This window comes from Lonchura striata, chromosome 16 (assembly GCF_046129695.1).
Source record: "Lonchura striata isolate bLonStr1 chromosome 16, bLonStr1.mat, whole genome shotgun sequence".
NCBI lineage: Eukaryota > Metazoa > Chordata > Aves > Passeriformes > Estrildidae > Lonchura > Lonchura striata.
The window spans coordinates 3,572,459-3,599,525 of NC_134618.1; the positions used below are offsets into that span (position 1 = coordinate 3,572,459).

At 44.2% G+C, this 27,067-nt stretch overlaps 1 protein-coding gene across 2 annotated transcripts in view; it reads left to right on the plus strand.

The window, feature by feature from the left end:
* The first annotated feature begins 474 nt into the window (after positions 1-474).
* Positions 475-27,067, plus strand: part of CLUAP1 (clusterin associated protein 1) — a 57,234-nt gene continuing 30,641 nt past the window's right edge. For both annotated transcript variants that reach the window (XM_021540788.2, XM_021540789.2), the window contains exons 1-8: positions 475-523; positions 941-1,052; positions 2,239-2,323; positions 6,401-6,580; positions 7,677-7,772; positions 17,076-17,159; positions 18,760-18,893; positions 20,201-20,342. In XM_021540788.2, coding sequence (XP_021396463.1) covers positions 502-523; positions 941-1,052; positions 2,239-2,323; positions 6,401-6,580; positions 7,677-7,772; positions 17,076-17,159; positions 18,760-18,893; positions 20,201-20,342 — 855 coding nt within the window. In that variant the 5' untranslated portion in view covers positions 475-501. The remainder of the gene's footprint in view (positions 524-940; positions 1,053-2,238; positions 2,324-6,400; positions 6,581-7,676; positions 7,773-17,075; positions 17,160-18,759; positions 18,894-20,200; positions 20,343-27,067) is intronic.

Genomic DNA, 27,067 nt, shown 5'->3' on the forward strand with positions numbered 1-27,067 from the left:
AATAGCACAGATTCCGTCAGGTGTGGAGCTCAGGTCCCGTGTGGGGAGGCTGAGGGAGCTGCGGGGGCTCAGCCGGCAGAAGAGGAGCTGAGGGGGACGCGGACACCTCCTCACTCTCGGTGCCTCCGTGCCAGGAGGGTGCACAGCCCACAGAGGACAAGGAACAGGACAAGAAGACACAGCCTTAAGTGTACCACGCCAGCTTTAGCTTAGACACTAGGAAGACATTGTTCCCTGAAGGGGTGATGCGATTTAAGAAAGGGCTGTGGTGGATTCGCTGTGGCGGGAAGTGTTGAAGGAAAGCCTGAACATGGCACTCGGCGCGCTGGTCGGGTTGCCGAGGCGGCGATCGGTCGCTGACTTTAGCCAGTTTAAAATCCTCCCCCAGTTTATCGCGCCGTTCCGCGCCTCGCTGTGCGGCCCCGCCGCACGCTTCGCTTCCCGCGGGGTTTGGCCGCGCCGCGCTGCCGTAGCGCCTTGCTGGGAGCGGCGGTGCCGGCCATGTCGTTCCGCGACCTCCGCAGTGAGCGCGGCGGGGCCGGGCCGGGGCAGCGGGGATGCAGGGCTGAGCCCGCCGGTCCCCGCCGGGCTGAGCCCGCCGGTCCCCGCCGGGGAGGCGTCCCCGCTGCCGGGGGAGGCACAGCCCTGCACGGGCAGGGCTCCCCCGCCCGTAGGGAACGCAGTGAATGCTGTGTCTGCCGGGGCAGGCTGTGTCCGCGTCGTTTCAGCTCAGGGAATCTCGTTAAAGCCGCCTGTTTTCACTTTGGCGTGTTTTGAAATGATACGATTTATGTTAATTATTGCGGTTTAATTTTTTTAACAGTGCTTTGCACTGGGTGTAGCTCGTGGTAACCAAGCAGCGCTGTGTGGGAGATGGCACTCTTGGCAAATCCCTTACTGGATGTAAAATAAGAAATCCCTGCTCTTCCTCATTTTTCAGATTTTACTGAGATGATGAGGGCGCTGGGGTATCCTCGACTCATATCCATGGAGAATTTCCACACCCCAAACTTCATGCTTGTGTCAGAAGTGCTGCTGTGGCTGGTCAAAAGGTTGGTGGTGAGGCCAGCAAAATTCAGGCTGATGCTGCGGTGCGGGGAGTATGCTTGGGAGCTGATAATGTGCTGTGAAATTAGGGAACTCGGTGATATTTAATCATTTCTTGAGCCCTGCTCTTGTAAATACCAGACAGAAAAGTGGTAGTTTGCCGATTTTTAGCTTAATGACAGAGCCTGGAGTAGCAAACCCAGTGATTGGCAGAGTTTGCACCCTGACTGTGGGCACACTCATTCAAAAGTAGCCTTATCTCTCTCACATACTCTGCAAATTCCACAGCCATCCTGTCTATGTCTGACCTTTTATCCAAACAGGGTGATCTGTTGTGGGAACTTCACCAAAACCCAGCCAGTTCTTGCCTTGTTGCTACAGTCCTGCATCCACAACAGGTTTAAAACAAATAAAATCGTTTGGTTCTAATCTACTACTGTCCGGTTGCAGTTTTACACCCATTTAACCCATTGACAGACTTTGGTTAATTATTTCTGGATCTTGAAGTGTTATTTGAATTATACATTATCTTCTCTCTCTTGCTTAAGTGTAAAATTAAGAGGTTCTTTATAAGGTAGAATATTATAATTGAAACCAACATTGACCAGTTTTCCTGATTGCTGTTTTTTGACCTGGATTAATTATTAGTTAACAATCCATTCAGTTTAATTACCAAGTCGTTAGAAATTTGCTGAATACTCTTGCAGTTGTAATGAAATAGGGATATACTCATAACCATTCAAAATTACTTGGATTAAGTTAGCTAAATAGTCTATAAAATGCTGCTGTTACACTGAGGGTCTGAATCACTGAATTTCCTTTTATTCTTCCCTGGTTCCTTCAGACTGGTCAATTCTAGAAGTTTCTCCACCTCATTGATGTTTTTTTTAAGCATTTCACAGATTTCAGTTGGTTTTTCCATAAGTTTCCCTTTCTTGTGAAAGGAGAATGTTTGAAATTATGTCTGGCTATGAACTTGTGCGGTGTGTCAGGTTTTCCAACTCCTTCAGTTTGTACAAACCCTCTGCGTGCATTCCAGGCTCTGCATGCCCCACTCTGCAGTAGGAATTTATTCACACATTCTCCAGTCTCATCTGTGCTTACTTTATGTTTGATTTTTGCCTCACAGATGAAGCAGGCTCTCTAATGTTGCCAGAACCTTGTTCTGATCTCCAGTTTTTGTTTGCACAGGTATGAACCTCAGAGTGACATTCCTGGGGACGTGGAGACAGAGCAGGACCGGGTTTTCTTCATCAAGGCCGTGGCTCAGTTCATGGTGAGTGTGCCCAGGAGCTGTGCTTGGGCTGAAACCCTGAACATCAGAAATCCTGAAAATCCAAAATCCTGGTTCCATGGCAGCTTTAGAGCTTTCACTCTTAACCCCACAGAACTTCCCTGCAAGGGGTGGCTGAGTTTGTGGTGCATTCTGGTGCTGCTTTATCCCTGCAAGTGTCCAAGGCCAGGCTGGACAGGACTTGGAGCAGCCTGGGACAGTGGCAGCTGTCCCTGCCCATGGCAGGGCTGGAACTGGATGAGTTTTAAGTTCCCTTCCAACCCAACCCATTCCATGATTCTGTGATCCTGTGTCCTGTGCTGCTGGAAATTGGAAGAGGCCAGGGCATGCTGTTACTGACATTCTGTACTTCTCTCTGCAGAACTGGAATCTAAATATAATATTGGGATCTAAATAGAATATTGGGATCTAAATTGGGATCTAAACCAATATTCATCCTTATCTCTCCTAATTTATAAAAGGTGACAGTGGAAGACACAACTGTAGATGGGGAATGTTTTTAAACCATTTAAATTGTTTTAGAAGAGATCCCACCTTAGTTATTGCTAACTTTGGATGCCTGATTCTTTTCTGTGCTTGAATTATCATAATTTCTGGCATTTCCATTATGATATATAATCATATATTGGTTGAATGAGATTTCCCATAGATCAAGGCATGTGGTTTTTTCTCAGATAATTTTTTTAATGCATGAACATATTTGGATTGGGTCATCAAATTTTTTAGTCTTTTGGAGTAGAATAACATGGTCCTTCATAAAATTCATGTTATTTGGAAGCAGTGTGAGCTTTTGATGTTATCACACACTTAGATGAACACACTTCCTTATGTGAAAAGAATTTTCTGGAGGTGCAGGGGGATCTGGAAGCAATGGAAGTTTTTATCCTTATACCAATGATTTTTTGAAAAATCTTAAAATGTATTCAAATGTCATTTTAACAATATTTCCCTTGTCATTGGTGAAATAGTGTGCACCATAAATTCTCTTAATTCTTAATTTTGCCATGTTCAGAGCAGGATACATTCCTGTACATACTAGAATGTACTTTTGAGCCTTGGAGCATCATGAGATGCAGTGAACAGGTCTGTTCTGTTTGGAAGGGTTTCCCCCTCCAAGCACAAGTCTGGAAGCAGAAATAATGTCATGCTTTTCAATAGCTGATTTCATGTCAGAAATCTCAAGGGTTTTTGAGAATTACATAATAAGATTCAGAAAATTAAATTAATGGAAATTACATTAGTCATCCTGTACTTAGTCTCAGTTAATATTACAAATTAGAGTGGGGATTATTGTAGGTTTTCAGCATTTTCAGGATGAGAGAAGCTTGTAGACATTTCCTTAATAATTCACTGTCCATGCAATCCACAATTATCTTTCCCAGGAGTTAATGGCTTTATGCACCTGTGGGCAGATGGGAGATGTGATGGAGACAGAATTGTCTCAGAAGAGAATGTCAGGACAGATCCATCACCAGGGAATGTAGCTGGAGCTCTGCTCTGCTTTACTGAACGAGGAGTGAGGAGGTGTTAATTTTCCACACAAACTAGCTACTGCTCTGTGTTCCTGGCAGTTTGAGAGCTTAGCAAAAATCTCCTGCCCAGACCCAGAAGTTCTGAAGTGCCTGCAAAGTTGTCTTAGGTGGGTTTTTAATCAGTTTCCCCCCTAGAGCTGCCCTGATCAGTGGGACTCAGTACCTGGCTCCTGCTTAAGCCCACTTGGATCCAAATTTGAAGTAGAGTGTAACAAAAAGCCTCCAATGAGTTAATCTCATAAAAATTCATTCATTCATGAAGATGAACTCAGCCACCCAAGGGCACAAGACGTTTTGCAAGAGTCAGACATCACAGAAAATTTGGCTTCATTATATTAATACAGCAGATTGTGAAGTTAAACAAAGTGTCTGCCTGTTGCTGCCATTCTTGCTGTATATTTTTAATTTTTTGTTGCATTTTAACCATCTGATCTTCAGGGCAAATAGCTGTGGTTTTTAATAGTTGTGTAGAACTAGAAATGTCATAGAATAAAACAACAAATCAAATACGTGTTTCAAAGATGAAGTGATGGAGGTGACTTTCCAAACATGGAGTTATCTTCTTGACTTCACAGTGCTATTGTGCCAGTCTGAAAAAGATATATGCTTGTCTGTGTATTTTTTCTCTTTTTAAGTAGCCTTTGAATGAAAAACCGTTTTTTTCCTCTTACTAGACATTGATTTTACTCTCTTGAGGGTGAATGAAGCTGAAATTGGAACTGCTGTCTCTAACAACATCCTTTATAATTTAGTGCATCAGTCCCCTTTGGATAGGGGATGTTTAACAGAGTCTGTCAATTTAATGACCACTTCTCCTATAATGGAATTCTTGCTGTTTCTGCAATTAATTTTTTAGATTGCTTCTACTGCAAGGGAAGAGAGGTGAATATACCTGGCTTTTCACTTTGTGTCTTGGCTCATTTGAGGTCATTCTGAGACCAACATTTCAAATGCAATTAGGGATTTTTTGTACTATGAGTCTCTTATTCCCCTGGCTGAGGTGCACAACATCAGGAGCCTGTTCTGGAAGTTTGGGCTTCAATTTTCAGGAATCACAGAAGATCCTGAGTTGGTGCCTTGAGCTCTGGCAGCCTTGGGGCTGTGTCCATTCCCTGGGAGCCTGTTCAGTGCCCCACCACCCACCGGGGGAAGGAGCATTTCCTGAGATCCAGCCTGACCCTCTCCTAACACAACTCCAGCCATTCCCTGGGTCCTGTCTCTGGAAACAGACACAAAGAGTCATTTTCCTCTGCTGGGTTGAGATTTTAGAATGAGAGAAACAAGAGGAAAATACTTATTGAGAATTAAGATCTGATTTTAAAGTCACAAAGTCTTGACAAAATACACCGGAATAAGCATGGGCCAACATCCATTTGCTTTGTTTCTTTGGGACAGCTGGAGCCAAATCATTGGTTTGTAGTGTGGTGCTTTCTCTCTTCAGTTTCACAGGATTTTTTCCTTCAGTCCATTATGCAGTGAAGCTCAATGCAGAGCTTCTAATTCTATTGTGCCAAATATTGTAATGTCTGAGTCTCTTCCCCCAGCTTGAAGATCCTGCTCTGTCAAAGCCTGAGGGAATGTAAATTCCTTTCAGGAACACTGTAAAACCAAAGCTGTGTAATACCACCAGTGATTCATGGATAGGCTCTATCTGCTACAGCATTCTCAAAGGAGAAACATTTCAGCAGAAGTTTCATCTTAAAACTATACTGAAAAGAGGATGTTAAGTTACTTTTGTGCTTCATGTGTCATTTTTAAGCTTAGTTTTTGGACCCATAGCTGGTGATCAATTTTTTTTTTTTTGCTTCCTTGTGTAGTTATGCCACCACAGACTGCCTCAAAGTTTAATCTGAAATTTGTGGTTGGCTCCTTGTGGCTATTAATTTAAAATACAAACTTTCTAGGAATTTCAAGAACCACGTTTATGTCCTGTCTGTGACAGATAGTAATTTTCCCCCTTTATTATTTTGAAGCACAAAAAGATAGTATTAGAATTTTTAGTATTTTTTCCTTATTGTTCTCTCTGTACCTTTCAGAGATGGAAGGCAAAGGAATAAAATCACTAATATCATAGCAGGAAAAAAAAATGAGAGAAACGATAAAACATTTGGAAGGTACTGCTGGAAGAGAAGACAGTTAAATTAGGATAACTGATCTCATCCTTGCAACTCATTAAGGGTGAAATTTACCTCTCTGCAGCATCATCACAAGACCTGGGCAGCACTTACTTTCCACTTAAACTTAATTTGAATTTAAATGGTGCATAGGGTTTTTGCTGATCTTTATTCAGGGAAGAAATTATGATAGTTTGAGGGGTTTTCTGCAAATGTTCTGACATGCAGAAAGCACACAGCTTTCAGAAAAATTTCTTCTAGAAGTACCAGTATTGTGAGGAGGCAAACTGGGTGTCCAAAGAGGAAGAGTTATTCTGTACAGCAGAGCCTGGTGCCCCCAAAAAGATCTTTGAGAGCAGACAACTGAGGATTTTGTTCTTTGTGAGTGCTGAATTGTTTCTTTCTCGCCCAAGGCCACCAAGGCTCACATCAAGCTGAACACCAAGAAGCTGTACCAGGCTGATGGGCACGCCGTGAAGGAGCTGCTCAAGGTCACCTCGGTGCTCTACGGGGCCATGAACACACAGGGAGGGGAGCGTGCACAGCTCCCCGAGGAGGACAGCACCAAGTTCAAGTTTGATCTGGGCTCAAAAGTAAGCAAAACTGCCACTCTTGTGTTCACTTGGCAAAACTCATCTGTTTTCTAGCTGGCATTTAAGTGGAGAATGTTCTGGCAAGGCAGTAGGCAGAGTTTTAAGTCAGACTTTCAGTAGGTGGGGTTATGTGACTCTGTGATATGTTTTAATCTCTGAATTCTCAATCAGAAGCATAATAGAAGGAAACAGTGGCACAAAACTGGTTCTCTGTATTAAAATCCTGTTGCCACCGTAGAAATACTGTCTGGAATAAAGATTATTTTCTACTTACTAAACTTCTGCAACAGGAGGAGTTTGCAGAATACTGACTGAAAGTTGTTTTTCAGCCCATTTGCATTGAAAGAAGGGGAAATCTTCCTGTGACCCTAACAGACATCAAAGCTGTTTAAGCCCTTAAAATAAAAACCATCTCTTGATATTTTAAAAGCACCTTCTCTAAATATTAAAAAAAACCCAACCAAACAAAAAACCAACCCAGCATTTTGCTAAATAAGAGGAATTTCTGTTACTACTTCTGTGGAAGATGTCCTAGCCCATGGCAGGAGTGGGACTGGATGAGCTTTAGGGTCTCTTCCCACACAAACCATTGTATGATTCTCTGTTCCTGTGATTCTTGAGAAAATGGCAGACCCAGAAGTGATTCTCCTCTCTGTAAGTCTGATGTGTCTCTCTGAAAAAATAACAAAAAACCACTTGGTAGATGCTCAAAAGTTCCTTACTTCCATTGCAGGCTGGTCCCATTCCTCTTGGTATATTAAGTTTTTACTTCTGCTTATGAAAAAGGGGACGTTTCCCTTTGTCCTGGGCAGCTCAGGAACCAACAACTGGCTGAGCCACAGTTCTGAGGAGATTTGTGGGGTTTTTTATCTTAGCCTAAAATATTTGGAGTTTCACTCAGAAACCTGTACCTGATGGAGCCTCACTGGACTGTTTCAAAGCCAAGAGAGACTCTGTCCACTCTGATTCTGGTGCACAACCTCTGGCAGAGTTTAGGCCTCCAGTGCAATTTTGACATCAGATTGAGAAATACCATGGATATTCTTTGTGAAGTTGGGGATTCTCCTGCTATTCATTGCTGTTGCTGTGTTCCCAGATCGCTGACTTGAAGGCAGCTAGACAGCTTGCTTCTGAAATCACCTCCAAAGGAGCAGTCCTGTATGACTTACTTGGCAAAGAGGTGGAACTGAGGGTAAGTACACACTGGAGAGTAGAGAAAGACTTGTGATCACTGGGTGCCTCAAATGAAAAAGGGGAAGAAAGTCTCAGTTCTTATTAATGTCTGCCTCTGACATTAAGATTCCATGAGTTTGAAGGAATGGGCCTGACATTTTGCATTTCCTTCCTACTCCTGCTCATGGCTGGACTTGAGAAAGCAGTCAGCTTGAGAGAGCAGCTTGGCATTTTCTCTTCAGCAGAAAACTTAAACACTCTCTGGAAATACATGTGCAGGTTGTAGTGCTGGGGATGGATATTCTAGCAGATAAATGATGAGCGCTGTTAGTTTTCCAAGGACAAGGCTCATTATTTCTGTGGCAGGACTGGAGGCATCACAGTCTGCAAGGTACATGTTCTTCAGCTTAGGTGGAGAAGGAAAATGAAAAGCTGTTGTGTGAAGCCAGTGCACACTGCCAGGAAGTTGTGCCATTATTTTCTTCAGTGCCTTTATCTACAATGCAGGATGTTCTTTTTTTTTCTGAAAAGGGACTTCAAAGGAGGGAGACCCTGCATGGTGTTGGAATGTCAGATGTCTGAGCTGTAGGGAGTGCACCCTTAAGAGCTGTAAACTCTGAGCCTCCACAATTAATCAGGTGCTTGTTTGATGGAGTACAGGTGTTTCAAAGGGTGGCTGATACCTCCATGGAACACTGCCTTTCCTGCTGGATCCATACATCACTGTGGTGTGCAGGATGTTAATATTTCAAAAGAGAGGGAGAAGTGATAATCCAGTTCAACTCAACATGCACCAGTATCACAGAACTGTTAATCAGTTACTTCTCCTCTTGCACTCTGCCTAATTTCTTGGCTTTGAAGGAGTTTTCACACAGCTGCTGTGTGAAATTTTTGCTTTAGTAGAGCATTGGATCCTTTTGCTCTGAATACAGCATCCCTGTAACTCTGCTAAAAGTCAAATATAGATCAGTTTGGGAATTTTTAAAAGTACTCAAGCACTGGTTTGAATTGGGTGTTGTTTAGTGGCTTGAAATCATGGCTTTGAGGACACTGAGTTTAGAACTGGGCCCTAGAATAGGGCCAGGCACAAGTGGGGTGTGCTGAAAGCAAGAGCTGAAAGATGAAGAGATGAGAAAGTGCTTCAGCACAGCCACTTCTCAGTGGGGCCATTAAGAACTCTGGAGTGGGAGCCTGCTTGGAGGTGCCATTTCTGAAAGGACTGGATTTCTTAGAGAGAGCAGTGAGCACGTGTTCCTTGTGGCTGAGCACACAAGGTGGGGCCAGCTAATCCTGCCCAGGTGCACGGGTTGTGTTTTGCAAAAACGTTTGGCAGATGGAACTTGTTGTCTTTAGGAAATACTGTCCTGGGAAAGGTGACCTTCTGTGCTCTGAGTGCATTGCCTAAAGGCAGCAGGTGACAGTGACAGCCCAGGGAGAGCCTCAGAGAGCTGCAGAAGATGCTTTTGGGCTCTGTTCCTTATGATTTGGGGCTGGTTCCAAGGTTTTTCCATAATTTGTTAAACCTGAAGGACTTCTTTTTGGCTGGTGTGTAAAATGTCAAATTTGGTACATGCAACAAACTTGAGACTTGAGCGTGTAGCAAAGCAAACAGGTTTCAAGCTAGAAGTCAGGAGGTTGCAGGAACCAGTTTGGCAGTGGAACTTGTCATTTTTAATTATGAGTCCCCAAATCTGCCTTTTACCTGAAGTATGAAATTTGCCCATCCCAGGAGAGGCTCAGAGCCAAATGCTGCTGGGTTTTTCCATCACTTTTGGGTCTGGGCTTCTTCTCAGTGCTGAGGGCAGTCAGGAATTGCCCTTCCTCATCTGCCACATCCTCCCTGGATCCTTCACAGGGAGGTGCTCAGGAGACCTCAGCAGTGGCATCCTCTGCCTGCCCTTCCCACCCCATTCCAGGTGGGGAAGAATTGAAATTCATTCTGGCTTTGGGTAAGGAGTAGAGTTTTACTGGTGGACACCAAATTAGTTGCCATTAAATCAAGATTACTTGTACTGCTTTTTAATGTGCAGATTATTGATTGCCATTGGTTATTTTCTTCTGGCAGTCCCTGGCTAATTAATGTTCAGACTAAGTGGCACTGCCAGAGGGTTTGTGCTGTTGAAGGGCAGGTGAGCAGTGTGGTTTAGTTTTTTATTCCATTTTATCTCCTGAAACCTGTTGAATGTGCCAAAATCTATCAACAGCTGTCACAGTGTTTAAAGGAATTTGAAAACATGGACGTTTTATGTTCCCTGAACCTCTTTCCTCTTTCTTTTCCAATCCATTCATTTCCAAATATTTAAATAAAACCTCTTCCTACCTCAGCTTCAACAGGCTGAAGATAAATCTTATTTCTATCCTAAGTGAAGATGATTTTATCTTCCAGGAACCATAAAGGAAATGACAGCATTTGGCACTAATGGGTTGACTTGATCTGTTTTCATAGTCTGAGCAGCTTTTGGGGAGGGATCACTGGGGAAAAGTGAAGTAAAACTCATTATTTCATTTGGAGATGTCAACTCTAATTTGCTCCACAACTTTTACCTTCTTTGTTGGAGTCTTTTGGTACATAATTTGTATGAAACTGTGTAGAAAAACTTAATACATTAGATAAATTTCATTGCTCCAAGTCGTGAAACACGTTTAAAAAATAAATTACTTTCTGAATGAAAACAAATATCAGCTAGGGAAGAATTTAGGGGAATGGTTCTGATAGATTTATTGGAGGTAGAGAGTGCTGTAAATGTATGTACATATTTTTGGGGAAGAGTTGTGGTCTGATTTCTTGGAAATGTGGTTCTGTGCCTTTCTGAAGCCTTTGCAAATACCTTACTCCCTGACTGAATATACAGTTCTCCTGTATATTTAAACTACTTTCCAAGTTAATCTGTAATGCTAAAAAAGAATTTTTCATTAACAATAGAGGAAGAAGCAAAACCTACAGGGTTTGCTGAATTCAGACTACGGTGTTGTTGTGTGGGAGAAAAAATCCCAAACAGCCCCCAAAGCTGGATTGTCAGATGAAAACCCCAAATATAATTACTGAGTTCTGTGGAAGCTGTGTTGTGTCTAGCCCAGCTGTGGATGAGGACAGTGCAGGTTGTTGGTGTCCTGTGGCAGTGCTGGAGACATAGAATTTTTATTTAAAAACACATTTAAGCATTATATTTGGAAGGTAATTTGCAGCTTCCAGTCTTGCTGGTCAAATCCTGGAGCACAGGAATTGCAGCTGGGATTTGTAGAGTTTACTGGAGCTGATGAATGAGTTTGGTACCACACAGTGAGATCCCTAAACGAAAAGCCAATTCCATGCAAATTCTGTGCATGGAGAAGTACAGCTTCATCTTTATTGTTTCCTTTCCTCCCAGGGGCACTTTCTCTGCATTTCATTGCTATGTGATTTTAATTTTCAGAATATTTGCAGTTAGCTTTGGAAGAGTAAGCAGGCATGTTGAGATTTTTGCATGGGGAAGATGGGGTTGATTTGGATTTGAGATAGGGATGAGAGATTTTGTTTGGATTTGTTTCTCTGTCTTCCTACACGGTACTAAATGAATGGAGGAAAGAAGCTGTTGAAAATACCAGTCTGTGATTAAGGCTGTCAAACCCCAAATCAAGAAAAGTAGCAAGGGAATTAATGTCAGCACTCAGAGAAAATGCAGCACTGCTTCCCTATGCACTCCCTTTTCTGGGATCTGCACAGCTGCCATTCTGTACATGGAAAAATATGTTGGAAAAGCCAGTGGTGCTCTGTATCCTAAAAACATGGCACCGTGGGGGAAATGGCCAGATTGACCTTTGGGGGAAAGGAGGGACAATGGACAATAAGCTGGTCCAAATCATTCTTCAGCTCAAAATAAAGCAGCAATGAGACTTTCAAGGGCAGTTGTCCCCAGCTGAGGAAGGGTTCTCTTGAATTATCCTACAGTGGAAATCCAAAAGAAAAAATTCCTGGCTGTTTATAACTCTTGAGTGCCTCCCACTCTGCTTCTGCCAGAGGTCCTGGGCCACACTAGCAGGAACCTGGCAGGAAGCTGCCCTGCTCAGACTTGCTGAATTATTGGACATGGGAAGATAATCGAGCAAAAAGAAATCCCTAAAGAAAACTGTCTCTGTGCTGCTGGCAGGCAGAAAGATTTCTGACCTTCTCAGGCTTGTTTTCATTTTATTTACCTCTTAATTAGCTGGAAGCCCTGTAAAACAGAAGAAAAATGAAAATAATATTTTCTTTCAAGGCTTTTAGCTTGTGCTGAAGATGGACAATGCAGTGGGTTTGTGTTCTAATGCTTCTCTTGGCACTTATCCCATCTGTGCCCTTGAACAAAGTGTTTATTCCCTGTATCCACTCCTGTAAATAAAAGAATTGCTGAATTTGGTAGATTAAAGCTTTTAACAGCCACGTGAAGTGTTTGCCACTCTGTGGAGGATAAATTCTGGGCACTGCTCCCTGTTACTGTTACGGATGCCCACAGCACCAGCTTGTTCCCAAAGTGATGGGAGGCACTGAGAATCCTGTTACCAGCTCAGCTGGGAAAGGCTGGAATTCAATTCTTCAGAGAGCCAAAGACATTTAGACCCAGCTGTGGAACTGAGGCAGTGTTAGCTCAGCACCAAGCCTTGCCACTAAGGACATTTCACTTGGTTCTCTTTATTCCCAGCTTTTGGATTAAAGAGCCTTTCCTCCCTTCCTTCCCCCTCCCACCACAGCTGCTGGGGGGAGAGGGAGATGTGATTTCAGAGATGGCTGCATCACTCCCTGCTCTTTGGAACTTAACTGCAAAAAATCATTTTATTGTGAATGTTGGAAGCATTTTTCCGCCTGCCAAATGTTCCTTCTGTTCCCATTGCCCGAGGGAGGCTGATAAATTAATTTCTCTCATTTCCTGGGCCTTGGTTACAGAACTGCCACACATAGAACTTCTAGTGGAACTTTGTAACTTGAAATTGCCACAACTCTGGAGAATTACTTGGTTTGCTTCAGTTTTTTTAAACAGTCCTGCTTCTAACCCAAGCTTAACCTATCACTTTGAGGAAGAGGGCCGATAATTGGGAAGCCAAAATTAACCTTGAATCAATATTAGATAGCTTTAACCAGAACTGCAGTTGTGTGTATGTATTTAAGTCAGAAATCATTTTGTATGACCTTCTCAGGAGTATTTAGCTTGAAGAAATGGCATCAGCTGTAAAATAGTGGTTGGCACATTGCTCCTGGCATTTTGTGGATCAGTTATGTCCAGTCAAAGGTGCCCTTCCCATGGCAGGGAGCTGGAATCAGGTGAGCTTTCAGGTCCCTTCCAACCCTGCCCTTTGTTCCTTTGTAAACCAACCAGCAATGCCCATGCAAGGCCATTTCTAGCTGATTGGATTTGGAATTTCACTCACAGGCTTAGCTTCTGCTCTGGAACAAGAAGTTCCTTGTCATCTTCCCACAGTCTAGAGGAGACAGCCCAGGCCACCTCCTGGCCAAGGAGCCATGAAGTGACCCCCTGTAGTCCTGAGGACTGATCCAAGCTTTACCAATGCAGTCTGTCCTCAATGCACAGAGTAAATGAAAGGTGAGGATTCTGAGGGTGTGGAAGGATCACAGGAGGCACATCCTGGAGTTTGTCAGCTGAGGGTGAATCGGTGGCAGCAACTCCAGAGCCAGTAGATGGATGGACCTGGGTGAGGGAGGGAACAGAGCAGTGTAAATTCATCCCTGTCAGAAAGCTTTAAAGTTCCCTTTCCTGCCTCAGCAGAACCACATGCGGGTTACTTCTGATTCTTTCTGATCCATTGAAAAATTACATTTTCCACTTGCTTCTCTCTCCCAGACCTCCTTGTGGCATGGGTTTTACATGCTGGGATAGCTGAGGGTTTGGGGCACTGATTGAGGCTCTGCATTGCTGAGTAGGGCAGTGTCTTTGTGGACACCCTCTACAGACTGCTGATGAGTTGGAAGCCAAGCAGCATCGTTTGGAAGCAATTTTCTCATTTTGGAAGCAAAATTCTCATTTGCCATGACTTTAATGTCTTGAGGCAGCAGATGGGCTGTTGGGAAGGGTCAGATTCCTTCAGAGGGATTAATGTCCCTCATGAGCCTCCCTGCTGTGATATCACAGTGCCAAATCATCCATCCCCTGGATTGGCCAAATGTGATCCTAGCATGGGTGAGTGAACCCCCTGAGCAACAAACTCCTGCAGGAGAGCTTTGTGGCCTGCATGGACAGCTGGAATTGCCAAGGCCCTGTTTGCAGGGAGCAGGAGATGTGGGGCTGCCTGGATTGAGGCTGAAGTGGCACTGAGGAGTGCACAAATTTCTGTGTGCATCAGGTTTAGAACTCCTGGAAAACAAAGGAAGATTTAACCTGTGGTCAGGAACTCAGAATCATGGAATGGTTGGGGTTGGAAGGGACTTTGAAGGATCACCAAGTTCCACCCCTGCCATGAGCAGGGACACCTTCCACTACCCCAGGTGGCTCCAAGCTCCATCCAGCCTGCCCTTGGCACTTACAGGGATGGGGCAGCCACAGCAAGACCAGTGTGCTAGGAAAAAAAGCTGTTCCTTACCACAAAAAAAGTGTTTAGAAACCTCTGCTAGACCTTGAGCACATCAGAACATGTTATTACACCACATTTATCATCAGTGACTTGCATGCTTGTCATGCCTAATTAGTTGTCTTGGTTTCGTCCTGCAGTTTAGAGGAAGAATGCTTCCATTTTTCTATATATCAGGCACACTGGAAGTTGCTTTATCAGCTTCTGGTCCATAAAAATAGAAATCCATAACCAGTTGAAAATGCTTCCCTGGGCATATTTGCAGAATGGGTTTTGCAATAGTGGCTCTTCATTGTTAACTGGGAATGAAGCTCTTGGGGAGAGATTCCCAGTAAGGGAAGTGGTGAGTGCATTTGCAAAGGATCCTTCTTGAAAAGAGATATTCAAGATAAAACTTTCCTCTCTGAGAGTGTTTATAGGGCAACAGGAGATGGCTCAGTGACTGTTACCCAGGGAAGCTGTGAGAGACATCCACAAAAAAATATCAGTGGCTTTGATAGACTCAGCATATATTTCCATTATGTTTCCACTATATATGACTATTTTTCTATAATATTTAATATCTTTCACTTAGACTTGCTACTCCAGAGAGTCAAAGTTAGGTTAGAGGTTCTGTTGTAACAGTGAAGTTATTCTGCCCATTCCAAGGCAATGTTTTAGGGATGAGCTGTGTGTACAGAGGATTCTCTTCTCCATCTATTGGGGTGTGAGGGGTTAATTGCCCTGAACTTCTCCTTTTCCAGACTAACCCTGATTCCACAGTCTGAAAACACAAATTTCAGCATTTCCACTGCTCTGCATTTCCCTGACAGATTTTTCCAGGCAGGTGTGGTTGTAGGACTGACCCTTGTTGTAGAAAATGACGTGGATTTCTGTGGAAGGCTGTGGTGTGTAAATGAAACTTCAGGGCTGTTAGAGGGAGGGCAGAAGAAGGAAAGACATTAAACTTGCATCAATTATGCCACCTCAAAGGGCAGATCCTCAGAAGTTTCTCCAAACCCATCAGCTCCCTGCCCTGCCCAACTGCAATGCCCTGGGCATGTTTTGGGGTGTTTCACCAGGCTGCTGGAGGGCAGCTGGTGTGGAAGTTGTTTCTGGTTACAGACTGCAGTCCTTGCGGGTCCTTTGACTTCTTTGCAAGTGGAAAGGACAATAATTCCCATTCCTCTGCTGTTTTGTTTGAAGTGTGTTGGCTGTGTGGCACAGACCCTCTGAGCCCAGTGCAGCTGGCAGGGCAGTGTATGCACCAGGCTGGGCCTGGCAAGGGCCTCACAAATAAACAGGGATTTTGCTGAGCTTCTGAAATGCTAAATGTTCCCAGAGTAACAACTGAGCTACATTATTCTTCCCCACCCTCCTCCAAAAACCTGTGGAATTATTTGGGAATTTGTATTGTACAAACGTTTTGAATCTTATTTTTGCCCAAATGAGCTTTCTGCTTTTGAGTTTGTTTTTCTCTGTGGCTAGAGTGACGTTCATGAGCACTTCAGTGGTGTGAGCAGTCACTGCCACCAACAGATGTAACTGCTGTCACTCTCCCCAGCAGAATGTTTGTTCTTCTTTTCTCATGCCAGGGAAATGAGCCTTTGTGCAGCATGTGCTGGGATTGCTCAGACACCTGATCCAGCAGAGGAATAAGCTCAGCACAAAAAGCTGCTTTTATTGTTTTGCTGGTTGAACTTCCAGGTTGGGTTCACCCTGCAATTCCCTGGACTGGGAAGGGAGGGAGGGAAGGGAGCAGGCTCTGCTGGAGCTGAGCTGTGCAATCTGGAGAGTCTGGCATGGCATCTTAGCAAAGTTATTGGATCTGCTTCCAGAATTCCTCCTGTAGTGGGCTGGGTACGGCCTGTGGCAAAGTGTACAAAACGTTTTTAGGTTCTTAATCTGATATTTTCTAGAGATGCTTTCTCCATCTTTATCCACCTGTTACCAAGTGTTTTGCCAATGCAAGATTGTTTTAGGGACATGGAGCTGCAGAATTCCCTCTCTTCCCTTCCAGTGCCAAGCAAGTAATCAGAAGTTTTTATCTAATGACCAGATCAGTGTTTAAGACATCAATTAGACAAGTACACAGTCAAGCCTGTGTGTCCCCAAATCTGCTGAGAGGGGAGGTTTTTAATCCTTTGGGATCTAAACAAGGATCACTGAGGGGTTTTTGAGGAGTCTGACTCAGTTATCAGAAGCAGAGATGCCCATACATCTGCAGCTTGCAATTTTCACATGGGCATGGGAGGCACATGGAATCATGGAATATCCTGGGTGAGAAGGACCCACAGGGATCATTCAGTGTCAGTAAAGGACAGCCCAAAATCCCAGCCTGTGCCTGGGAGCACTGTCCAAAGGCTCCTGGAACTCTGGCAGGGTCAGTGCTCAGTGTTCACCTGCCTGGTACAGTTTGGTGGCTTTGTAGTCCTTGTAGCTCTACACTTTTGGGACACTGTGCTCCTCTACCTGCACTGTGTTGTACAGATGATAGAATCTCCTGTGCCCTGCTCCACATGTCAAACCAGAGCAGTTGCCAAAAATCTGCCTTCAAGAATAGCTGAAGTCAGACATAACACTCACCTCATTTGGAAAACATGCCTTGATTGCTCCCTCCTGCTAATCTCAACTCACTTTTTCATCATCTGGTCTCTAAATCATCTCAGCCTTGGTGAATAAACACTAAATCCTACCCCATTTATTATGCAGATGATCCTATCATTGTTGCTTGATCACCCTCAGTTCTGCATAAATTAGTTCTTTTGTGTAATGTTTAAATATATTGGTTCATTTTATTTCATAGGAAGCAAGGACAGAATCTCTTGGCAGACCTTTGGAGATAAATGAAACTGAGAAGGTGATGAAAATTGCCATTAACAGCGTTCTGGTAAGCAAAATGTCATTTAATTGATTGCAAAATTATAATTTTTCTGCTGCAAGAAGAAATTTGCTCTTTTTATCAACAGCCTGGGGTAAAGAGTGCCAAAGCCATCACCTGCAGCTGCAGTTGATGCATCTAAAAGCTGCTCTTAGCCCCTTCTTGTGGGGAAAAACACATTGTAGTCATATTTCCTGCCTGTGTTAGAAGCTTCACCCCAAAAGCTCTACAAGAGGAATAAAATTTGCCCAAATCAGCACAGAAATCTGCACCCTCTACCTTGTGTGAGCCCTGTGACCTCTGCAGAGCCAGGGCTGCAAGGAGGGACCTGGGTAACTCCAGAAGTGCTGGTGCCTCTGGAGTTGGGAAGAGCTTCCAGAAGAGCTGGGCTCTGGAAGCAGGACAGCTGAGCTGGCCAAGGGCTGAGTGAGGAGCTGGCACTGTGCTAATGAGGATCCTGCCAGGTGCTTGGTGTGAAGGACTTCTTGCCTGTCCTGCACTTGGCAGCATTGTCCTTGCTCCAGGGCCTGGATTCCTGAATTTCTGAGCCTTCAGCTGCACTGTGTGAGGAGGGAGTTAATTAACTCCAATGATTCCTGTCAGTTATTTCACTGCAAACTGTATCCAGTCCAAGTGTTTGATTACAGGAGTGGAGTTCCAGGTTTAAACAGTCAGTGGATAACCAAGAGAGATTCCATGCAATCTTCCCTTATGTTTTGCACCTGCTCACAACCTGTATGAATACTAAATGTTGTTAATGTACATTTCTTACTCCAGCTTCTTACTCTTCTTCTCCGTGAGAGAGCGATTGGCTTCCTGGCAAGCAGCAGTGGCACACACTCAGCTCCTTAATCCTGGCCCAATTCATGGAATGACCTGTTGGAGCTGAGCAGCACCAACACTCACAGCTGGAATTCCAGCAGTGGAATCCTCCCTTTCCTTCTCTCCCTCTCCCTCCAAAGATGCTCATGGTTTCTTGAACCTGAGCACACTGGATGTACTCAGCTCATTTGAATCAGTTGGAATATTACCACTTCCTCTCCTGGTTCCTGTAGCACATGTAGAAATGTTCAAGATGCTTCCCAGATTTTGAAAAAAATGGATAAAATTTAGGAAAGGATGGAGATACAGGAAATTCTTTATAAAACTGATTTGTATATTGAAGAGAAAAGAAAAATATTATGGAGGCTTAAAATTCCCTAAAATAGTGCCAAGAAACAAATGCATTTCTCATCTGTTTATTCAGAGAGAATCATGGAATCATTAAGGTTGGAAACTACCTGAATGATTCCATTAAGATAAAATCCAAAAAGACCTTAATGATGCCAAAAGATAGGCTTCTTCCTGCCTTCTACTGCTTCTTCAGTGAGAGAAAAACTAAGGTTACAGCCGTGGGGTTTTTCCTTCTTTAAGAATGTCAGCAAAAAAATCAGGTATTTTACATTTGTAAATGTCCAGTTAGTTCATTATCCTGGCCACAAAGAACTTCTGAATTTCCATTGCCTACTTGAGTAAACACAGATGAGATTATCCAGAACAATGTTCAGCATCTGAAAGATAAATGAAATTATGCCAGTGCCAACCATGGTTCACCATCCTTCTCTTCCAGGAAGAAGTCCAAAAGACCAAAGACATGTTGAATAACGTGGCTTTGGATGAAGCCAGTTTGGAAGCCAAGATTGAAAAACGAAAATTGGAACTGGAAAGAAGCCAGAAGAGGCTGCAGACTCTGCAGAGTGTTCGGTAAAGATCATGAACTGATTGTCTACTGCAGGAAGGAGTGTGAACAAAGAGGATGGAGCTGGTGCAGACAGTGCCTCTGTTCTCAGAGGCTTCTGGTGTTCACCACCAATTTGAGCAATTCCTTCTGCAGCCCTTGTTAGGATCAGATCCTCTGGGCTTTGGTACAGACTGACAGAAAATTTGTAGAATCACAGAATGCCTGACTGGTTTGGGTGGGAAAGGACCTTAAAGCCCACCCAGTGCCATCCCTGCCATGGGCAGGGACACCTCCCACTGTCCCAGGCTGCTCCAAGCCCTGTCCAACCTGGCCTTGGGCACTGCCAGGGATCCAGGGGCAGCCACAGCTGCTCTGGGCACCCTGTGCCAGGGCCTGCCCACCCTCCCAGGGAACAATTCCTTCACAATATCCACTCTAAACCTCTCCTCCTTCAGTTTGAACCCATTGCTCCTTGTCCTATCACTGCAGTCCCTCTACCCCCTTGTAAGCCCCTTTGGATACTGGAGTGTTCAGGTTCACAGTTTGGGTTGATTTCTGGTCCTTAATTAACTTGCAGGTTTATACAATCTGCAATCTGACCTAAATTAAAAAAGAGGAACTGTTAGACAAGGGAGTGGTAGAAGGAATGACCTGGATTCACATCCCTGGTTTATCAGCTCTGAGCAGCAGCAGTGGTTTTTGGGGTGCATCAGTCAGCTCTCGGGTGCAATGACGTCATCATTTCATCATACTGTCTAATTAAACCTGTAATGACCCAGGACACTTCTGTAGCAGTAAGTCCCCAGGAAAGTAGTTGATTTGCCAGCCATGCTACACACTAACTTTGTGCAGTTATGGAACAGCAGGATAAATAATCTAACATTGCCTTCTAAAGGGGCCAAAGGCTGCCTTTGTGTGTGAAAGGAAAAGGGAGTTGTACACAAAAACCATCTCTTTGCTTTATGTAATTCCCAGGATTGTTCAGTGAGGGGCTTTGTCTTGAGCTTTTATTCTCTGAAGCAGTGTGAAACCTTAAAATTAAGAGGTTTTTTGGTTTCGCAGATATGGAAGGGCAGCTGCACAGCCAAAATTGCATTTCAGAATTCTGTATATACAGAGCAATATTCATAGACTCCTAGAATCACAGAATTGCTTGGGTTGTAAGATACTTTAAAGCTAATCTCATTTCAAGTCCCTGCCGTGGGACATCTTTCACTGTCCCAGGTTGCTGCAAACCACATAAAACCTGGCCTTGAGCTCTTCCAGGGATGGGGCAGCCACAGCTTCTCTGGGCAGATTTCCCTGAGTTCTCTGTGCTTGCTCTCCCCAGCCCTGCTTTCATGGATGAGTATGAGAAGATTGAGGAGCAGCTGCAGAAGCAGTACAGCACTTACCTTGAAAAGTTCCGAAATCTGACCTACATGGAGCAGCTCCTGGATGATCATCGACGGACAGAGCAGGAGATGTTTGAGGTAGGACACTTTGGAAATGTTCAGCAGGACTGCACAGCCTGCAGATCAACAGAAAATGTTTTAATCCCCTTTTCCAAAGCAGCACATCAGGAGCTGATTGAGTGAGGGACAATCCAGTGGCTGTGGCTGCTCCTGGCCAAGCACAACAGCACAGCTGCATCTTCTCAGTTAATGCAGTTAAACCAGTGCACTGATGGCTTTTGCAAATCTCTGTCCCCCTGACTCATTTTCAGCTGCTGGGTTTTGTTCCTGAAGAAAGTTTTCAGAATTTCTGATCTTTTTGTTACATACAATGGATGTGTTTACTTCTATTGTCTGCTGATGTGTAAGGGTTTCTCAGCACAAGGCTCTTCAGCCTCCTCAAAGTTTCAGTGGAAACAGCCAAGAGCAACAGTGAGGAGATCAGATGTGCTGGGATCTTCCCCCTCATAGACTTCAGTATTGTTTGGCAGAATTCTGCCTTCTCTTGACTTGCTGAGTCGTATCAGTTCAGTGTGATTCTCCTTCTGGATAATCTGTATCCTGTTTTGTTCCAGACTTTTCTTTGGGGTTTACTGGACTGCTTTCAGCTGGCCTTTCCTGCAGCTTCCAGCAGCTTCTTGTTTTATTGTCATCCTTCTCACAGTCATTACCCACTCTGTCTTCTGTTCTTCATTGAAAACATGTTTGAGTGAAACCTCTCCCGTGGGATCTTAGTGCTGCTAGGAGTGCTGCACCTGGAATTACAGAATCACAGCATGCATGGGGTTGGAAAATACCTCAGAGACCATCGAGTCCCACCTGGCACCCATCCTCACCTTGCCACCAGCCACAGCCCTGAGTGCCACATCCAGGCTTTCCCCAGGAATGGGGACTCTACCACTCCCTGGGCAGCCTCTTCCAGTGTTTTAACAACCCTTTCCATGAGGAAACTCCTCCTGATGTCCAACCTGGACCTCCCCTGGCACAGCTTGAGGCCATTCCCTTTTGTCCTCTCCCTGTTCCTGGGAGCAGAGCCTCTCCCCACCTGGCTGCCCCCCCTGTCAGGAGTTGTGCAGAGCCAGCAGGTTCCTCCTGAGCCTCCTTCTCTCCAGGCTGAGCCCCTCCAGCTCCCTCAGGAATTCTCCAGACCCCTCTCCTTGTGCTTCAGCCACTTCCCCAGTTCCCTGCCCTGGACCCACTCCAGCCCCTCAATGTCCTTTCTGTTGTGAGGGGCCCACAGCTGGACAGAGCACTCGAGCTGTGGCCTCATAGTGCAGCCAATTAACCCATTATTAATCAATGCTTCCTCATTCCACCACCACCACCGCCTTTTGAACACAGGGAAAACCATGCTGTTGAGAAGTCTCAAATATTTTGCTGCATTATTTGCTTGAGGGATAAAATATCTTTTCAAACCTGATGTAGGCACTTGGCAACTTGTTAATCCCTGTCAACCAGTTTCCCATCAAGCACCTCTTTTCACAAGCACTGTCTCTGTACAAGTTTTTTCACCTCATATCTGAAGTCACTTCTAGCTCTCTATTTCATCCTTGCCCCCCACTCAAAGTCTTCAATTAAATCATAAGCTTGTAGTCTAATATCTGATTTATCCCTTCTGTTCACATGCCACTGAGATTTCGTAGCCAGAGGAGAAATGCTTTGAACTGAGCTACCTGAAAATGTTTATGAATTCAAGTGCAGAACTTTGTTAATGAGTTGGTGCTCAGCTCTTTGGGTTTTTTTTTTTAAAGATAATAAGGCAAAAAAAGGCCTTTGTCATTCACAGATGTGCCGTGACTAGAATATGGAGAGTACACTTTATTTTCCTTTTTCTCGTTTCTCTGAGACTCCTGGGACCCTACCCATATGGTTTGGCTTGTGGTTGCCTAGGATAAGCAGGGAACAATGCTTCAGCCTAGTGCAAAATTAAAAAGTATAAAATCTGGTGACAAAAAGATGCTGTTTTGCTTTGCACATTTCTATCAGTTGTACCTAAAAATACTTGGAACATATAAAGGATGAGACTCTGACCATCCCTTTGTGGGCAGGAGTACAGTGACTCAGGCAGCCACGAGTGCTTTGCTGCAGAAGCTGTTGCTTTGGTAGGAGAAGAGGTGTGTGTGTGTGTGTGTGTGTGTGTGTGTGTGTGTGTGTGTGTGAGTGTGTGTGTGTGTGTCTCTTAAAGCCAAATATTCAGAACTGCTGGAGTCCAAACTGGGATTTGAAGTTATTATGAGATGTCAGTCCTCAAATTCAATCAGTAGGACTTGGGGACAGAAAGAGGGTGAAGAATTTCCTCTGGAGAAGAGAAGGCTCTGGGAAAACTTCAGAGCAGCCTCCAGTGCCTAACGGGGCTCCAGGAGAGCTGGAGAGGGACTGGGGACAAGGGATGGAGGGACAGGACACAGGGAATGGCTCCCACTGCCAGAGGGCAGGGATGGATGGGATGGAATTGTGTGAGGCCCTGGCACAGGGTGCCCAGAGCACTGAGGCTGCCCCTGGATCCCTGGCAGTGCCCAAGGCCAGGCTGGACAGGGCTTGGAGCAGCCTGGGACAGTGGAAGGTGTCCCTGGGCATGGCAGGGAATGGAATGGGATGAGTTTTAAGTTCCCTTCCAACCCAAATCATTCCATGATTCTAATCTGAGTCCCAACTAAACCAAGAGACTTGCTAGTGCACTTCTAAACCAGTGAGGAGATGCACTGTTTAATCCATTTTGGGTTAATCTCTGGCCACCCTGGAACACAAGGATGTGTCTCTCACTTCTTTCAGTCTTGAGCTGCTTTTCAGGTGGTACTTCCACACTTTGGCTACTTTATGGTGAAGCAGAATTGTGGGTTATTACATGCTTTTAAAAAAAGAGAACATTCTGCTCCAAAGCAATGCTTTGCTTGTTGTTCTACAGTTTATAATCTTGTGTCATTTTCAGCATCAACAGAGGAAAAAATAACAAGGATAATTACATTTAATCTATTTTAAAACACACTCACTCCAGCTGTCAGAAACACTGAAAATTATGTTGATTTTTTCCCCAACCCTGATTTGTCTTTTGTTCCACCAAACAAATCTTAATTAACTTCTGCAGTAGCAGCATGAGGCAATTCTTTTATCATTGTTGTGTATTTGCTAAAGAGCATGCCAGCAAAAAGCATCAGCAGAGTAATTAGATTAATCCAGCACTCCCTGTGCTGTTCTGAGCTCTGGTTCCTGGGCCCCTCTCCTGGATTTCATCCACATTTTTAGGAGTTTCTGTTCTGATTGAGAGCCTGATGCTGCTGCTGAATAATGAGCCTGATCTGTGCTGCAGTTGGACTCAGAGTGGTTGGGTATCCACAGCCACCAGCCTGGGCCAGAGTGCAGCTCCTAATTAGCAGTGATTTAAAGATTTTAATTTAGTGCCACTAAGCAGCTGAGGCATTCCAGCCCCTCCAGAGCTGGTGGTTGTGTACATTTTTGAGGTGTTTTTCCCATGCTGTGATTGTCCAGTCCCGTGTGGCTCCTGGTGTTGTCCTGAGCTTCCTGAGGCTTTGCCTGCCTGTGTCAGTCACAGGGAGCAGTGGTTGGGCTGTGATCACTGGGAGGCTCCTGCCAGGCACTGGGCTGAAAAATCTGTGTTAAAAGAACTGACAGGCTCGTGTTGAGGCTGAGCCCAGCAGTTTATTGGTGATGAAGTAATTTCTGCTGAGCACCTACCTGCTTGTCTGATGTGGGAGCCTGCTTAAATATATGAAAAATGCACAATTATTTGGCCATTATCAGCTGGAAAAGGCAGAAGTCCACACATGACTTGTCTTTCCAGTGAGTATCTCACACTTATTGACAGCTGTCATGCACAACTTACTCATGGATCAAGGAACTTTAACCAAGGGCCTTCTGTCTTTACAGTTTCCTTTGCCTCCTTTACCTCTTTTATTTTCCTTCTGTTTCTTGGTGCTGTTCATGGAATTAATCCATCTTCCTGCAGTTCTGTGCCAAGGTAGGGATTTGTGAGCTGTGTCTCCTCAAAGATTGGGTCTTACTTTTCTCTTTTGTAAAAAGATTCAGCACAGTTAATTCATTTTTACCCTGTTTCTAAGATGAAATAGTTTTGGGTGTTTAGACACAGAAGCTATTAGAACTTTGGCTGTTCTAAAAAAACCCAATTTTCAGGGGTTTTTCAGATTTGGGGGCTGAAATTCTCTCTGGATTATAAATGAATGCCTCTCTTTTTAAAGGACAGCACAGGCTAATACAGTTCAAAAAGGTGGTTTTGGAATTAGCTTATGTAATGCCAGAATAACTTGGCAATTTCCTTCAGCATTTGCCTTTTCCCTGGAGAGAATGTACTTATTCTTTCTTGTGCTTCTCAGAGGACACCCCAGAAGTACTTTCCTCTTCAGCTGCTTTCTCCTAAGGTATTTTCAGACTGTTTTTGTGCTGTTGGTGTGTAATCTCAGCTGAGGAGTGCCATGAAGTGGTGGACACAGGGATGAGGATGTTCTTAGCCAATCAGTCTTTTATCTTTGATTTGGGATTGATTAAACTGCTTTTCTTTTCGTCATTATGGAGTGTCCAAGGGTGTGTAAAGATAGAACAAGGGGGAATGGCTTCAAAGTGAAGGAGGAGAGGTTTAGATGGGATATTGGGAAGGAATTGTTCCCTGGGAGGGTGGGCAGGCCCTGGCACAGGGTGCCAGAGCAGCTGTGGCTGCCCCTGGATCCCTGCAGATGTCCAAGGGCAGGTTGGACACTGGGGCTTGGAGCAGCCTGGGATAGTGGAAGGTGCCATTGGCCATGGCAGGGGCTGGAATGGGATGAGCTTTAAGGTCCCTTCCAAGCCAAACCATTCCATGATTGAGTCTATGGATTATCAGTAAACAGTCCTTCATGATTAATCATGCAATTCCAAATAAACAGACTGTGTTATGACCTACCCTTTGCAACCTGCCCTCCCCAAAAATGCCCTTTCCATTAAACTCTTTTTAGCAGAGCTTCTGAATAAGCCCATAGCAATAAATAGGAAATCAGAATTCAGCTCCACTCTGAGGTGCCCCTTGGTTCTGTGCTTTTTGCACTGAACTGTCCCTCTTAACTACTAAATTCACCATTCCCACTGTGGCAGCTGTTTGCTGCAATAGCCAGCACAAAGTTAACATGAAGAGCAGCTGGTTACAGTCTTTAATCTTCTAATTAATGTGCATTTGAATTATGACTGCTTTAAACATTTTACAGGTGCCAGGAGTGCACCCACATTGCTGGGCTGTGTGGAATATCAGATGTAAGTCAGCACAGGCTGCTGAATTATTGGTTGCTTCTATTTTGGCATTTTGTTCAGTGTGCAAGGGTAACAGTATTGGTGCACTGAGACACAGAAACCAGTGAAGAAATGTTGAAAAATTAGAGCAGGGAGAAGGGAATGCAAAGAACGAGAAGGGGCAGTGGAGCGTAAGAGAAAATGACAAAATAAATTATTGGCTGAGGAATGATGATCACAGAAAGGAGAAGCTGGAGATAGAAGGTGGGAGGGCATGTGGAGAGTGCATTAGGGAAGATGAAAAGGTTCTGTGTGCATTTATTCCACTGAAGTAAAATTCTGCAGTCCCCTGCCAATACCATGGCAACTGCACTGAGGCAGGTCATGCCTGCCTGCTCCTGGGGCTCTGTTGATACTCTCTCCCATTAAAGCTGTGGGAGAACTTTTTGGGAAGTGCAAACAATTGAGATCAGTTCAATTATCTCAGTCAGATCACCTCTCAGTGCTCAAAGATCTGTGTTTTCATAGGAATCATCTGGATATCTGATGTGCCAGGTGGGTGACAAACTTGCCTTAGGATCCCAGATTTGGGGCCATTTGACTCACAGCTTCAAGTTCTTCATGTCTGACACACTCCAGAGCTCATTTTAGCACAGAGCTAGAGATTAAACAAGAAATTATTGAGTCCCTAATCACTTACAGGCTTTTCTGAGCAATGGAAAAATTAATATTCTGCCTCCAGGAGCCCCTAAAGGGTGAAGAGGTTCCTTGTACCTCAGGGCTTGATGCTGTTGTTGGATATGAACCCCCTGTAAAGGTTGCTCAGTCTGGTTGTTTTTTGCTGCTGTTATAAATCTGTGATAATTCTTTTATAAATTAAACACTCTGCGCTCAGGGAAGGAGCACAGAGAGGATCTGCTGAGTTTTGCAGCCAGGGTGAGTTTGTCATGACAGCAGCTGTTTCTGTGAAGGATGAGATGTGCCAGCTCTCCCTGACAGCATGGCTTGGAAATCCATGGATGACTGTCACAAAGAGAAATCAGAACTATCTGATCTCAAATAAATTCAGTTCTTAACTTTTCCCACTGAATTTTTGTGCAGTGACTCCAGTGGAGAAGAATGCATGAGAACAGTCCCCAGTGCATTCCAAAGTGCTGCCTTGTAGGTTTTAAATCTTCTCTTTATCCAGCTTCATTTGGGAAGAAGATGAATAAATGTGTCGTTCATATTATGGTCTTCCTGCCTTCCTTGCATTTTCCTTTTGAATATTTACAAAGAGTTTAGATGTCTGAATTATGTAACAGAAATCACTTGAAATTCACTCAGAATAGGAGACAATCCGATTACTTGAAACAACACTGATCAAGAAGATCAAATTATATTTTTCCCCAGAGATCAACATTTAAATTATTGAGTAACATTTAAACAGGTTGAAAGAAAAAGGCTAAAATAACTCTTAATTTAAGACTAATGCTTGGTGTTTTGCACCAAATGACATAAGTAGATAGTGTTAAAATGATGTACAGGAAATT